Source organism: Drosophila eugracilis, unplaced genomic scaffold (assembly GCF_018153835.1).
Source record: "Drosophila eugracilis isolate 14026-0451.02 unplaced genomic scaffold, ASM1815383v1 contig_2154, whole genome shotgun sequence".
Lineage (NCBI taxonomy): Eukaryota > Metazoa > Arthropoda > Insecta > Diptera > Drosophilidae > Drosophila > Drosophila eugracilis.
This window is the reverse complement of record NW_024573038.1, coordinates 8,941,205-8,957,138: the sequence shown is the minus strand read 5'-3', so window position 1 is coordinate 8,957,138 and position 15,934 is coordinate 8,941,205. Positions and strand designations below refer to the sequence as shown.

At 40.1% G+C, this 15,934-nt stretch overlaps 1 protein-coding gene across 2 annotated transcripts; it reads left to right on the top strand.

The window, feature by feature from the left end:
- The first annotated feature begins 496 nt into the window (after nt 1-496).
- LOC108114671 (ras-related protein Rab-26) lies at nt 497-15,910 on the top strand. Of its 2 annotated transcripts, XM_017225752.2 has the most exons (6): nt 9,283-9,949; nt 11,490-11,600; nt 14,011-14,119; nt 14,228-14,338; nt 14,437-14,581; nt 14,734-15,910. In XM_017225752.2, the coding sequence occupies exons 1-6, from the start codon at nt 9,293-9,295 to the stop codon at nt 14,846-14,848; spliced, it is 1,248 nt and encodes a 415-aa protein (XP_017081241.2). In that variant the 5' UTR covers nt 9,283-9,292; the 3' UTR covers nt 14,849-15,910. The 2 variants fall into 2 exon arrangements, with proteins under 2 accessions (XP_017081242.1, XP_017081241.2); XM_017225753.2 differs by lacking the exons at nt 9,283-9,949; nt 11,490-11,600 and adding an exon at nt 497-2,534 and having other exon boundaries at nt 14,734-15,893.
- Nucleotides 15,911-15,934: the final 24 nt, after the last annotated feature.

The following is a 15,934-nucleotide window of genomic DNA, read 5'->3' as shown; positions in this document are numbered from 1 at the left end:
ACAACAACTTGAGATCTAGCAATGGCATAACCCAAGTGGAATAAAACAACACACTTAAAGTGCGGACTCTAACCACAAAACAGCTGGTCACATTAATTACATTAATTTTAATTTAACGTATAATAGACAAACCTTATATTTAATAATAAATTTATTTCAGTTCATAGTAACAAAACCATAGCTTAAAAGTTTAATTTAGTTCCATTTTTAATTTAATGAACTATAAACTATTGCGGCTTAAGAATAACGAATATAAAAATATAGAAAAAACATTTTAAATAATTAATGTTAATGTTAATGTTAAAAAACTATTTAATGATCACACAAATACGAGTTGACAGTTAAAATCACTAAACATAAGACTTTTTGTCATTTACCAAAATGAAACAGATTCTCTAATCCACATTTCTATTCAATTATAATCTAAATTAATTAAATTAAATTAACGAACTAGTTCCCTGCCTTTGAACGCTTCAAATGTCAAATCTATAAAGACAGAGAGTGCAAGAGAGCGAAAGCACAAGAGTGGCAAAAGCTCGAAAAGGATGTCGAAAGGAAGTGGCGACTGCAGATATTTTTTACCAGTTGTATGTTGGCCGAGGGTTCGCGTGGCGGGGGCGGCAACGACGATGACATTATTTTATTTATGCTGTGATAGTGAAATAACAACAACAACAAGAATAACACCAATAACAACAACACCCAGCCCCCCTCAAATCAATCGCAATATTTTCGATGAGATACGCAAAACCAATGGATAGTCATTACATTTAACGATTAAAACGAGAAATTAACCAAAAGCTTTAACCACAAATATAAAAACACCAAGCAAATCGTTGCAAACCATAAAAAATAACTAAATAAATATTTAATGCATAGTGAAAACAGCACCAATTAGAGCATAACCTATAAAATATTAGTCAATATGTTTAGCTAGTTACAATTTAAATAGATAACATTTAATTAGTGGCTTCAAACAAAACACCAACAAAAGGAGAAAAACCAATACCTAGATTCTACTGTAAGGAACGCAAAACTAACGAATAGCGATTAGGAAAACTGGCCAACTGATAAGGCTGGCGAAAATATTAAGCTTATAGCAAATAGGAAATAATAATAGCAACGGCTCCCCCCATCCACGCCGAAAGCCCATGAAAAGCAGATTCATTCAGAAAACGTGCCACACAACCGGACGGCAGCGACGTCGACTGAGGCAGCGACGGACAACGGTAAATGTCAAAGTCATAAAGAGAAAGCAGCGAAATGCCGATGAGAGAAAGCACAAAATAAATGTCAAAATCATAATGAGGGATGAAAGCTAATCAGAGCTTTAGAGAGTAGCAACGTCAAGTGTCAAAGTCATAAAGAGAATGTAAGGAAAGTGCCGGAAAGAGAAATAACGAAAAGCTCAAACGTAGTTGACAAATGGGGAGTAAGAAGAAAACCTCCGGTTAAATGCTTAACTATTGGTTAAGGGATCTGAACGGGCAACATCTCTGAATACAAGGAAGCAAAAAATCACTTAATCAAAGAGGATAATGACTAAATCTTATGATAACAAAAAAACTTCCGGTAAAATTATTTAGCAGATGTTTGGTTAAACGTGTAAGGAGTAGAAAGAAAGAACAAACTGGATCTAAAAGGAGGTCAGGATAAAAGCTCTTTCAGAAGAGAGACCATTAATGATTTGACATAGTTTCGTTCAAAAGTCAAAGATAACAAAAAAGCTAAGAATAAAGAGAAGATTACCATATAAGAAGAGAGTAAAAAGGAAAGTGAAAGTAAAATTAAAAGCTTAGTGAATCTCCTTAAAACTAGACCAATGAGAAAGCCTTAAGTGAAAGCTCAGGATAAAAGCTCAAGCACGGCTTTTGGCCAAGACACAAGCCAATAAATCGAGACCAATGGCCACCACAACGTTGGGAATGGGAGGAGGCCAAGGGGCTGGAGGAGCGCCAGCCGGATCAGCGCATCCCGACGATGCTAGCAGCATGAGCGACGACGTCTTCGAGGATGCAGAGACCACCCAGGCCAGGATCGAAGAGCTGCGTCGTCGGCCCTTCGGCGATGGCTGTTACAATCCCCCCGCAGCGCCCGCCTCCGTTTCCGCCTCGATAACGACAACGTCGACGCAGCACCACCATCATAATCCTTCGTATCATCACCACCACAGCCAGCAGAGTTTAACCGGAAGTCATCACTACCACGACGATACGATAATGGCGCCTGTTCAGCGATCAGCCACCGGTTATCCGGGTTATCGGCCCTCTCGCGAAGCAATGCAGATGTATGCATATGGCGCCGAGGACTACGAGGACGACTACAACGATGGCTGGCGATCGTATCGCTACGATGAAGTCGATATGCACCCAGCCCAGCCCACCGCACATCAGCAGCCCTTTGATGATACTGTTAACCACAAGACCATCCTCCTGGGAGACTCGGGAGTGGGCAAGACATCCTTTCTGGTGAAATACAATACGGGCGAGTTCAGGCTAGGTTCCTTCTCCGCCACAGTGGGCATTGCGCTAACGGTGAGTTTTTGAAACAGTTAAACATCTTCAGGTCAAAATAAACCCCTAGTCAAATCTTCTGTAACTCGAACAAAGCCAATGGAATTTTCCCGGGAATTTACCGCTAATTATGTTATTGTATAAAATAAAATATGATTTAATTATAGAATGCAATAAATTTTCATATGCTGACAGCTGGTGGTTCGAGTTACAGAAGCTTCAGGGTGTTGCCCGAAAATCCGGAACTCGCATAGCCGTAGTCTTGCGATTGTGGGTGAAACCGTAGCGCTGCCTGCTGCATGAAACCCGCACCCTGTGACCCCGCCCCTTTTGGCAGACCCCCGCCCATGTATTGACGCACATTCGAATGGGTTCGCTTATGTAGTAAGAGTATGTCTGTGTGCATTAGCTTGCTGTGAGTGTGTAATTGGGGAACAGCTGGCCAGTACCTTTTGGTAATACAAGTCTTTGCCTTGACACTGAGAGAAAAAACAGGAAATTTCACTTTAAACTTTAATAGAAGACTTTTACATTTTAAAAATAAATATTCGAGGGGTTTATTTCAGTAAACAGTATAAAATCTCAAAAAAGATGATTCATTTATTAAGATTTTTTTTTTATTTATAACTAAATCGTCAGTTTGTTTAAAAAAAACCAAAAATATAAATTTTCATTTAACTAAAATAATTTCCAAGTCAAAAACTTTTCTTACTGTGCACCGTTTGCCCCGCTAAATAGGCAACATATTGTTGGGGTAATCGCCGGAGATTTTCTATTTTTGGCGGGCGCTCTGAAATCCCCCAAATTGATTTTTTTCCCGCAGGATAAATATAAATCGCTGCGTTCGACCTTTTGCACGTTGTTGATGTTGACATTGATGGCTGGCTGGAAATGACAGTGTGTGCAGGACTCACTTTCACATGCGCGACCTGTTGCTGTTGCCTTTCACTTTCACTCACCACACACAGACAGTGTCTTACACATACAAAATAACTCACACACAGACACAGTTTACCACCGCAATGGCCGCCAGTGAAGTTCAAGTGCAACGGTTTTCAGTTGCCTTGGATGCTGCTGGTTTTCCTCCTGCTAACCCGCTTTTCTCCGCTTTCACCATTGTGAAACTTGGCGCGTGCTCGACTCCGGGGCTTAAGTATTTTTAGTAGGGTGGGTCATGCGCTGGTAAAACTACAAAATATGAAAGGGAATAATTTATGTATTTTTTCAAGATTTTAGCCTAGAAAGTATTTTTGTAAAAATGCCCAAAAAAAGCATATCAAATATAGGCCTAATTAGTTTTTGATATCTAAAATCGCATTCTTATAAGGCAGATAAATCAATCAAAATATGATACGATATTGATATGAAACTGGAAAAGGAGTTAAGGCAATATCCCAGCAAGCAATTGATGTACCCTATTAAGCAGACACCTGAGACCTGAGACCTCGGACCCCCCCCCAGCCATACCGCGCCTCCTTGCACGTTTCTAGGCCAGGGCTGCTGATGTTTCAAAGCCAAAGCCGAAAAAACCGAAGCCACACGACCTGCAAAACTCGAACTTAAATCGAAGCGGAGCCGAAGGACTCGGCTGCTGCGAGTCAAAATGGGAGTGATGCGAGTTCTCCTGGGTCTGCCAGTCAGTCTAGTCTGAACACTGAATCTGAACGTTGACGTCTCGATAAGCATCGGACGCGCAACAACCTTTGTAGCTTTTCCGAATTTCCTAGCCAGGTGTAAGGCTGTACGCCAGCTGCTTCAGCTGCTCCAGCCGAAAATACATTCGTCGCGAGACTCCACGAGCCAAGTAAAGTGAAGTGCTGACTTGTGTGTTGACTTCGTGTGGCGCGTTCATTAAGAATTTAAAAAACCATTTTGTAGACATATGTAAACAGTTTTGAAAGCACTTGCACTTTGCAAAATGCAGCTCTTTTTTGTTTGCTATTTTTGGCGCTTTAGCATCCTGTGTGTCTGTGTGTGTGTGTGTCTATGTGTGTCTGGGTAATTTGACAAGGTCCTGCGCGAGTTTAAAAATAAATGAAAACAATTATGGCAGACTGGCTGTCGTTTGGCATTTAATAATTCAAGTGCAGCGGAAAATGTTTTCGGGCCAACTTTTGTTGGTTTTTGCGGCGTTGAGAGGATTTGGGATTTTCGGTTGCTTTCTAATTGGATAATCTGTTTGAAAGATTCCTTGAAACGGCATAGGAAATGAATCTAGAAGGGGAATCCAGGCTAAAATTAGAATTTGTGGTTGGTTTTTACAGACTTGAAATATAGAAATTTACTAAGAAAAACCAATCATGTAGACAAGCACTTAGATTTCTTTCTAACATTCTTAATTATTGTTATTTCTTTCAATTTTTATTTTGGTTTCAGTTTTCCAATTTGATTTATTCATTTAAATTAAGTTTAAGTTTATAATTTTAATGGATTTATTTGATTTATTTCGTAAACTAAACTCAATAATTTCAAATTAAAAATCAGCATTATTGACTTCAAATGAATACTTAATTGACTCGAAATGAATAATAAATTAATCGGACTACTGATAATCTGATTAAGTGGAAAATCATCCGTCGATTACCTTTCGGAATTCCCGTCGAAACTACAACAAGTTCATTTGCCTGTCTCTAATTGGAATTTGATCAATGCAATTGAATATAAGCCAATTTAGAATCGAACCTGATGCTGTCATGTCTTGGCCAGATTCTATTGTTGTTTACTTGGACTCGGGTTTCTTTCAAATGCGCATTAATTATGCGAGAGCCAATAATTGCGCATGAATGCAAACGGTCGAAGGTCATGGTTAGTGTCTCCCTCCCTTTGATTTTCCCCTCTAAAGCAGCCATTCTAACGGCCAACTTGTATTATTTTCCATTGAGCTGGAATTTGAGTAAATTTCTTCATTTTAAGCAGCTTGTGGTTTTCAAGGTTTTTTTTTTTTTTTCTGGGAGAAAGAGAGATAAACGAGCCATCGATTTTCTCAATTAAAATTGGTTTTTCCCCTCCCTCAGCCTGCAGTTTTCAAAAACTTCAAAGGTGGATCGAGGGGTGGAGAAGAATTTGGCCTACGAAAGCCCCAAAAAGTTTTCTTTCACTGCCACAGGTGTCCTGTTTCTTGTCGTTTCGAAATTTCCCAGAGCATCCCCTCGGGCTGGAAGTCACTTGAATCGTCATTTAAGCCGATTACTAGCACAAATCTCCTGGGTGGCATGTCTTCAACCTCCCAAACAGGACTTAAAGCCCCCTCTGGCCCCACCCTTGCCGACCCCCTAAAGATGCACTGGCACTAAATGGTTGTGAGGTTGCCTTGAAAGTTTTATGAAAGCATTTTGCCTTTTGTCCTGTCAATTGGCCCGCTCATCAATTTGAAGTTTTCCATCAAAATCTCCAGCGTCCTCATGGCATTCTCAGTGGGTGTTTCCACAGAAGTTATTAGAATAATAATAGCACCCGCTGGAAAGTTTTAAAAACATAAATTAGATCTGTAAAACTATGTTGGAATTTCTGTGAAATTTTACCCTATTTGTTAATTAATCCTTCACCAGTTCGTGGAAAATATAGATTTGGAAATACAATATAAAATTGTTCAAGGACTTGCCATTCTCTATCATGTTTATTAACAAAAATAAAATTGAAAAAGTACTACTAACCTGAGTCCAACTGTATATAGCCCAGTGCGTGGGTGGCAGTCAATCCAGCTGGCTCGTCATTTCCTTAAAGCTGTCCATGCAATCAGGAAACTATTGTCTGGCGCTTCTGTCTGCTCCTTGTTGCTGCCGTTTAAGCGGCGTGATTGAACGCTAAATTGAATGTAACTCAGTGTGTCCTTAGTATCTGTGTGAGAGTATTTCTGGTTGCCTTCGTGGTCTGTGTCTGTGTGCGTGGGCAGAACATACTTGTTCATACTTACATGAGCATTGTGTCCTGCGTGGGCGCCAGCGTTGGCTGTGCAATGAACCGTCACAGTGGCTGACCCTCCACTTCCACATCCCCATTCCCTCACTTTCCAGCTCAAAAACCCACTTTCTCCTTCCGCTTTGGTATAATTACACGGGCAATGCTGCAAACCGGGGGATTCCCTTTCCTCGTCTTAAGGCGGCGGGAGTTCCTCCTTTCCTGCTCAACCAATTTATGAAAGGAACTGTAAAATGCTGCTTAACTTTTAACTTTGAACAAATTTCGTGTACTCAGAGAAAGGAAATTTCGCTTTTCCTTTTTTTTGTCTCTTCGCTTTTTGGTTGTTGTCACCAACAGCATGGACGGATGCACTGTGAGAATTTACCTAGGCAATGGTAAAGATAAGGATCTCTCTCCTATGACTTCCTTCTTGATATGATACAGAAACATTGCACTACGATATAAGGTTAAAGAAAATTTAAAATTTACATAACATTTTTTTCCAGTGTAGGCTAACAGCTAGAAGGCGGCAGCAGCATCAGCTGGGCAGAAAACAGCGACAACCCAATTAAAAACTTTTGTTATCAGGCATTGCGTTTTAAGTTGATTAAAGTAAATTGCTCGATGGCTGCTCGAAAGGTTGCTTCATGGATTGACACCTCATTGACCCCCAAGCCCGGTGTAAAAAAAAGGGTAAACTTTTTGAATATCATTTGCCATATTTGCATAAAGGGAAACCAATTGTCCGAGGGCCATATATACATTTTTTCCATGGAGTTACATTGAATTCGGGCATAATTAAAGGTCGCCCTTTGTGTCCGTTGCTACGAATAAAATCGTAATTGGTAAAAGTATACTTTTGTCTGTTTAAACAAATTGTTCTTGGCTCGAAAGGATATCCGATTTCAATCTGCTTTTTGTATTATTTAGAATGTTCTCTAATTATTTATTAGGAATTCAGTTCTAGTGATTCCCAGGAATTTGGTAAAAACTTTCTGTATTTTAACAAATAAATATTCTTTATACGAAAAGCTCTATCTCTACCTCTGAAATATTTTATTCACGTCCAATTTGAGCTAAAATATCCAGGTTAAATAATTTTTGTAACTGCTTTTCGTTCGATTAAAGTTGTAAACCTTTTTCCCGCTTAAGCAATTTGTCCCAGGCTTAAGGGTTATCCGATTTCATTGCCTTTCCAACTCCAGCACTTTGGCCCCGTTTTAGCCGCCTTCAGAAAGTAGTTAACAGTTCGCACGTGTCCGCTGCCGTTGACCTGCATTTGAGGACTTGAAAAGAACGCCATAAAAAGAACGCTTTAAGACGAAAGAAATAAAGGTGAAACGACAGGTTGCAGACAGCCGTGTTGAATGGTTGGATGGAATTCGCTGTGTTCCTGCGGGTCCCACAACTTCAATAGTCCACAGCCCCGCCGAATCCTGCTTCTCTCCCCCCCTCTCGGAAAAAGCATCCTCGTCAAAAAGGGTTTTGTCTGGAAATTGAAAGCCATACAACCATATTGATATATGTATTGGCATTTGGCAATTTGTTGAGCTGAAAATTAAATTAAAGTTCGTCTGAATTTCGGCATTGCTGCTGGCAGTCCCAAAAACGTCAAAGTAAATAGGAGTTCAGCAACTTTTGGTACATAAAATGTGATTTCTAGTTTATGGCTCTTCGTTGATTTGAAATTGTATTCACTGAGTTCAGTTCATTTTATTCATACAAATTTAATATTGAACGCTAGTTTAGATTTTCAATTTGTTTTGCGATTTATTGCTCTTTGTTCTCTTTCAAAGTTTCGGTTTGTGCGGCTTATATATTTAATTTTTTAATTTTCAATGCTTTTTAAGTATTATAGGTTTATTTTCTTTTTCTGTTTCAAGTTTTACTCATTTAAAATGTCTTTTGTAAAGTAGAAAAACAAACTAAACCTGGGAACGTCACTTTTTCCTGCAAAACTCTTTTTAGCCCCAAAAAGTATGCTACGAAATTCCCTAAGATATACACACAAGCGATTTGTAATCACTTAGTGAAACAGCCTTAGGACATTCGTTGCTTGCTAATGAGCGCTAGTTAATCACAGGGTAGGTCCTATATTAACCTTTGGAATACCATCTTTTCCCTCCCCTTTACCAACATTCTCCAGCAGGACGAGCCAATGCATAATTAGCCAAAAATTTAGTTAGCCACAGCTTCGGTCCGTTGATTTTGCTTTCGCTTTCGCTTTTGGTGGCCTTGCGGTTTGCTTGCCAACTGTTGATTTAGCGACAGCAACCGCAACCACCCACAACAACACGCCCACTGTTCTTCCTCTCCTTTTGCAGCCCCCTTCCTACCACTCTTCCACTACCAGCACCATCCCAATCCACTTTCACTCTGTTGTCAACGACAGTTGTTGTTTGGCGGCCCTGGGGCCTTTGTGGGTTTCGGTTTTCATTTCATTTCGCCAAAAAAGAGAAAGCAACGGAATTACATTCAATTTGCACCTGGTCTTTCATTGTTTTATGCCGAAAATTCCAGAATTTTCATTTATTTCTTCTGTAAATATAAATTTATTTCATATTTATTAAAACAGGATAATGAAAGTTGCCATCTTGTTTATGCTTTTTAATGAGTTTTAATGACTTTGTCGGAAGTAAACTGTATATAATTATGTATCTCCCACTCTCTGTGTGAGTGTGTGTGTGTGTGTTCGTGTGTATCTGAAACCTAAACAAACTTTATTTGGGATACTTTCTCCTGGGGGTTGCTGTGTTCTTTTTTACCCATCAATAATGAAGACACAACCAACAACCGACATCTCAGATTATTGATTTATGTGCGTGTGTGTTAAATATAGAATCACGCCAATCACCAGGAAGTAAAAAGAGGTTTCAAAGATGCGTCGTCAGCAGACAAGATATCGGAGCGATTCCATCGCCAGTCCATCGGGCACACGAAAGCCCTCCATTTCGATGGCCACACCATCACCATTGGCCAGTGGCTCACCCACGCGTCGTGAGTCTCTGGTGAAGCCCACATGGCAGCATATTACACCCGGCCAATTGCCACCAAAAACGCTGGACAAGATCAATGGCATTGCCTCAGACGATTCGGACGATGATGGCTATCCGAAGAGACGACCCAGCGTCATTGTCCACCAGCGCCAGCAGTCCATCTCCCAGCAGCCTCTGTTGCCGGAATACATGACCTCGGCATCTATATTCCGGGATCAAACACCACAGACATCTCAATCTCAAACCCAATCCCACCATCTGCCATCTGGCAATGGTTTCATGGCCCGTTTAAATAGCGTCAGATTGGCCGCTGGGGCAGAACAGCAGCCACTTTTGGATTCCGGAGGAGGAAGTAATGGATTTGGTGGTGGAGAAAATGCAGTGGCCAGGCCATCTGTTGCACTTGCTGCACCTGCTCCGGGACCTGGTACCGAGGGAGCCAGCGCTACGCTATGCAAGAATGCTGGACGAGCACTCATCCGCATGATTTCATCGAACAAGGCGCCGGAGGAGGAGGACGATTTCGATATCATGGGCAAGGTGAATACGAATGGGAAACTGGGCAGTGTACTTTTTGACTTTTAATAAGTTGTTTAATAAAATGAAAAGTTAGTCAGGAGGAGTATCTTAAGCTAAGGAGTAGGCAAACTAATGAGCTTCTCTCAATTTTCTAGCCAAATAATATATGTATGTTTCTTAGTTCGATGAGTTTATAAAGAAATATTTAAGTTTGAGTTATCAGCATTTCTGCTTTGCCAGCAATAATATCCAACATCGACCTTGATTTCCACCCAGTTACCGAGAACAACCCTCAATCACTGCACTTACTTTCAAAGTAAAAAAGAAAAAAAAAGAAAAGCAAAGAAAGATCCCCTTTTTCGATTCAACTTGTCAACTGCCAATTTGCATTTTCAAAAAGGCGACAACAAAGGCGTAACGATAAAAAACTGAAATATTTTCTTATGGCTATATTTATTTGTAACTTTAACAGTCTGAGGGAGTGTGGAGTTTTCCAGCCGGCAACTTGCTTTTCGTGAGGCCGCAATTTGATTTATGTATTATACCTTTTTGTTTGACTGCCAGCGACTTTTACGAGACGGCTTTTTATTCGTTGTGCTCGTGATCGGCTTTTGGCCTGATTTACAATGTGATTTGCACAAGCAGCCGAAAATAAAGTCATAAAATTCAATAAAGTGCAGAGTGACAAAGGAAATTAAATGCCCAAAGTTAGAGAGCAAAGTTTTTTTTTTGTGTGACATTCGGTGGCTGCTGCAGCTGCTCTTGATTAGAATAAATCTGGGGGGAATTATGACAGGACTCCTGGCGGCGACTTCCTGTCACCCAGCTGCCAAGGCAAGTTGTGGAAATGAAAAATTTATATAAAAAAAAACATATTTATATGTCCCGCTCTTTAAATGTGGAAGAGAGGGAGGAAAGCTAACTAAAACATTCGCAGAAGTCCCACGGGGCAACTTTGAGCCATTTAAAGCCTGCTAGCCAGTTGGATTTAATAAAGGCAATTATTTAAGCAATCTATATTTTAATTTTGAAAAGCTTTAACTGCAAAAAAAAAGATTTATTCTCTGTGTTTGAATAGGTTTTGCGCAATGATTTTTGCTGTAACATTTTCGCCTAGTTAGCAGCTGGCAAACAAGATACTCCCTGGGAAATCAGCAATTGCAATGTTTGCATAACCGAGCTAACTTTGCGTATCCCAGCAGAGTCAATACCAGCTGGCAGCAGTACCTTTTTGAAAGGATATTCCAGTTATAAAATTTACAAAGGCTACAAGGTATAAAGAGGACATGCCCTGCCAATGCTGAGGGCTACAACAATGAGAGCTTTCAGCACGGCCGCAGTGGCATGTAAAATTCATAAGCAGCTCATTAAATATTTAGCTGAAAACATTAGGGCTTGGGCATAAATTATAAAAGCAGATAAATCAAACCTTAGACACTCCTTTAACTCCAAAAAAATTAAAATCAAGAAAAGATGTACATAACAATTTACCTCACTCACATATCACATGGTTTTCTTTTGGATTTTCCTTTGGCTTTTACCCTTTGGCAACCTGAAATAGGTCATAATGCTGGGAGATTCGGGAGTGGGCAAGACCTCACTGTTGATCCGTTTCCGCGATGGTCGCTATGTGCCCAGCTATTTCCTCAGCACCGTTGGCATTGATTTTAGGGTAAGCGCTTTATTCCCGCCGTTTCTTCTGTTCCATTATATGTTCCCCCTTTCTCTGTGTTCTTATATATGTATTGTTGTCATTATCCTTCTTGTTCATATTGTTGTTGTTGTTATTATTGTTGTTGTTGTTGTGGATTCTGTTCTTGCTATCATTGTTGTTCATTCCGCATAAGTGTTTTCTCCTTCTCTCATAGTTTACTCACATCTCTGACTCTGTCTGTCTACCAAATCTACATCATTTATCTATCTATTTGAATTGCCCGTCATTGGGTACACAGAGAGAAATGTTTGCTGTGATTTAACATTTAATAAACCCTATCATTGGATTTAAGAGCTTAAAAACCTAACACTTATTAAACTGTTTTCAAATAATAAACTTTGTCATATCAAATTTTCAACTTATAACTTGTAAAAATCTTAACCCATAACTTAATTTACATAGTTATATAAACAAAATTCTCTCTGTTTACCACTTGTACACCTGCTGATTCCTTCTTTCCGTCAATCTGTATGTCCTGTCAACAGTTGTCAAGGCTTTCAATGAGATTTTCACCTACTGCCCTCTCAACTTCACTGCTTACTGTGTCTCTCTCTCTCTCTCTCTGTCTCTCTCTCTCTCTCTCTATCTCTTTCTTTCAGCATACCTCTGTCTCCTTCTCTGACCCGTCTATGGGCTGTGGTTTTCATGATTTCGTAGTTGCCTGCGGTTGTCCTCTTTACGTTTAGTTCTTGTTCAAAACCCAACGAAACCCGCCCAACCTCCAACTTTGTTGATAGAGATAAAGATCCTTGGGGGACTATTTATTAAAAAGCATGTGAACTTGAAAAGGACTTGTTGATGTTCTTGTCCATGTCTTTGTGTCTCTGTCTGCTGCCTCTGTCTCTCTCTGTGTGTGTGTGTGTGTGTGAGCTGTTTACTCTACTTCGGTGTATTTAACTTGTTGTTGTTGCTTTTATTATGCTTATTATTGTGCGGTTGAACATTTAGGGGCTTAGTTGTCCTGGCCGGAGGCACTTCCTTTGCTCCTGTCTATATATCCTTCCATATATCCTCTTTTCCTCTGTGGCTCATGGCTCATAAATTTATTAAACTACCCGTGTTACCCATCTCTCTCTCTCTCTGTCTCTCTCTCTCTTTCTCTTTGTCTCTCTATCTATTACTATCTGTCTCTTTCCCGGGAAATTTTACAAGTGCCCCATTCGTTTGGCGTTTCCTTGACTTTAAATTGTTGCCATGTTTTCTATATTAAATACGTCGACTCTGGCATTGTCTAACTTTGCCCTCGGGGATGCACCGCTACCTACTAAGGCATCAGCCACCGCACTGCTTACTACAGCGGGGACATTGGGGATTCAACTGAAATTTAATTCACTGGGGAGTTGTTTCATGTTGATTTTTCAACTTGGCTGGTTCTTGGCCAAAAAGTATAAAGTAAACGAATATTGTATATGAGTGCCTGCCAATTTATGGATAATTAAATGTTTGAACTCTCTAGATGTAAGATAACTTTTCCATTCGAATGTTTTAAGAAATATATTCCTATATTTCATTTATGTTAAGTATACTTATCCCTATAAACCTGCTCAAGTTCTTATTTTAATCATGTTTCACTCATACTTATTATAAACTTTTAAATAATTAACTTATACAGTTTATATCATATTTGACCTCTGAAATTTCCGACAGTGCATTGGCCTAGTGTGTGCTGAGCCAGAAATTCTTGGCTTATTCCCTGAAATTGAAATGAAATCAGGGCAATATGCCACACAAACGTATTAAAATCATACACCCGTACTTCTACCTTTTGCTAGATGTTGTGTGTTTGTTTTTTCTTGTTTTTTTTTCGTTGTGTATTCCTCATCTTGTACACTTTTATGGTATTGACTGACTGTCTGAGTAGTTAGTGGGGAAACGACATGGGGCCATCGTAATGCCAATGGCCGGACGAACTTGCAACGTCTGCTGCTCATTATCCGGGAAAAAGAAGGAAAACGGAAAAGGAGGCGGCTCATCATTATGCTGGATCCTTCGACCCAAGGCTTTCATCATGGAAACTGCCGTCTGGTCGTACTTATGAATATTTCCCCTTTCTCTCTACCCTCTTCCTTTTTACTTAATTCATGTCTGCATGTGTATTTTGGGGGTTATACTGTAAAAGCAGACCACGCTGCGTATAAGTGATATGCATTAAGCATACGCAACGTTATCCCCCTTTTGCCTTGCAACTCTTATTCTCCAACCCCATCTGTGTGTGTGTGTGTGTAATTCGGTGGCACGGCTTTTGTGCATGAGCATTTCGTGAATTAATTGCATTTTACATAACAATTGCATTTCCACGGCCCAGTTTCGTGTTTGGCATTTATAAAATAATAAATTACATTTCGTTCAATTACAAAAATATCAACAGAACAAAGTGGTGGTCGTCGATGGCACACGCGTCAAGCTGCAAATCTGGGACACGGCCGGTCAGGAGCGTTTCCGTAGCGTTACCCATGCCTACTACCGCGACGCCCACGGTGAGCAAAATTCTATACTCTAGCATTTTTTTTTCGCGTGCATGTCACATCTGCTCCATCGACTGTGTGTGTGAGTCCTTTGAACCTAATTAAATTTTTGAACCGAAGCTCTGCTGCTGCTGTACGATGTCACCAACAAGACAACCTACGACAACATACGCGCCTGGCTGGGCGAAATCCGGGAATACGCGCAGGAGGACGTGGTCATCGTTTTAATAGGTGAGAGATCCGGTTAAAAGGCTTTGATTACGCTTAATCAACTTACGAGCATCGAATCGAATCTACCTTCCGTTTCCGTTTTTGTGTCTGTTTTGCAGGAAACAAGGCGGACTGCAGCAGCAGCGAACGTCAGGTGAAACGGGAGGATGGGGAGCGTTTGGGAAGGGAGCACAACGTACCCTTCATGGAGACCTCGGCCAAGACGGGACTCAATGTGGAGCTGTCCTTCACAGCGGTGGCCAGGTGGGTCTTTCGTTTAAATTAAACAATAAAGGAAAATATGCTCTCCCCCGATAATATTGCCTTTACAACTTGGATCAATGGAAATCATCCATCTTTTGTCCCGACATTCCCCAAACCAATCTCAATAATCCTTTGTATTCCTCACATTTTAGGCAACTGAAGAGTCGCGGCTATGAGCACGGCGATGATGGAAAGTTCAATGTTCATGATTTTGTGCGTGACAATACAAAGGCGCGTTCGGTTTGCGCCCAATGCAGGAACATGTAATTGCAATTGGCCAACTCGCGAATAAAACAAAAGCCATATCCTCCCGATCCCGCGCACAAAGACAACAATAAACCGGCAGTCAGATCAAAGGGAAGTGAGGCAGTCTGAAGGAGACAGAGAGACGATGGCAGAGTAGAACTTCTGCATTTATTGAAGAAAAAAACAAAGGAAATATAACAAAGATGGCACCAATTTTGTAAGACCCTAGTGAGGTGGTAGATTATTCGGTATGTTTTGTATTGTAAATGGGAATTTCGGGGCAGCGGAACGGGACGCGATACGTATAATTTTTTTAGGGCAGGCCATTGGCGTATGCGGCATATACATATATAGTAAATGTAGGCCAATGCATAAATATTGAACAATATATATATATACAAATATCCATATACAACTGCATAAATTACTTTAACGAGGAAGAAAAAAAAAGCAGAAGAAACGCAGCAAAATCATGCAACATTGAGATTTATCCAGCACGCCCGGTTGGACTTCGCTGAGAAACGTCTTCGCTCTGATAAAATAAACCTACCTAAAAACGAAGAAAATGAATAACTTAGAGAAAAGCTCGAGAAGTACCAAATCCAATTAATGAGAAACAATCACTCAATTTACCTACTATTAGTTGTATTGTTTTTACTCCTAATTGTTAAGTGTTATGGCCTATCGTTAAGTTTTTGGACCCACTCGAGGATCTCTGGAAATTATTTACACACCCCACTAATGAATATCCTACGCAACTAAGTTAATTACGACAACCCATGTCTTATCTATGTAAGCCCAATCCAAAATCCATTTGAAAATATTTTGAAGAGCGCGCCAAGGCGAAGGTTGCGATCAATCAAAGGCAGTTAAACCTATTACTATACTGAGCTACTACAGCAAATGAAAAAAAAGAATCCGACGCATGCATATATCACGGGATGGATGTAAACTAGCTACTAAACAGCGTTATATTCAAGACGTCATGTCTTTACCATAAACAGCAAATACATATTTACATTGAATGTGGTTTAAAAAAACGAAAAACTTTCTTTTATTTTTAGAATCAGTTGGTATACTTTATGGGAGTTTTTCATTTTCAAATAT

Excerpts from the sequence above, each read along its gene's own strand:
- LOC108114671 (XM_017225752.2), top strand. The coding sequence starts at position 9,293 with ATGCGTCGTCAGCAGACAAGATATCGGAGCGATTCCATCGCCAGTCCA. Across the intron at positions 9,950-11,489 it reads ATTTCGATATCATGGGCAAG|GTCATAATGCTGGGAGATTC; the intron begins GTGAATACGAAT and ends AACCTGAAATAG. Across the intron at positions 11,601-14,010 it reads CCGTTGGCATTGATTTTAGG|AACAAAGTGGTGGTCGTCGA; the intron begins GTAAGCGCTTTA and ends AAATATCAACAG.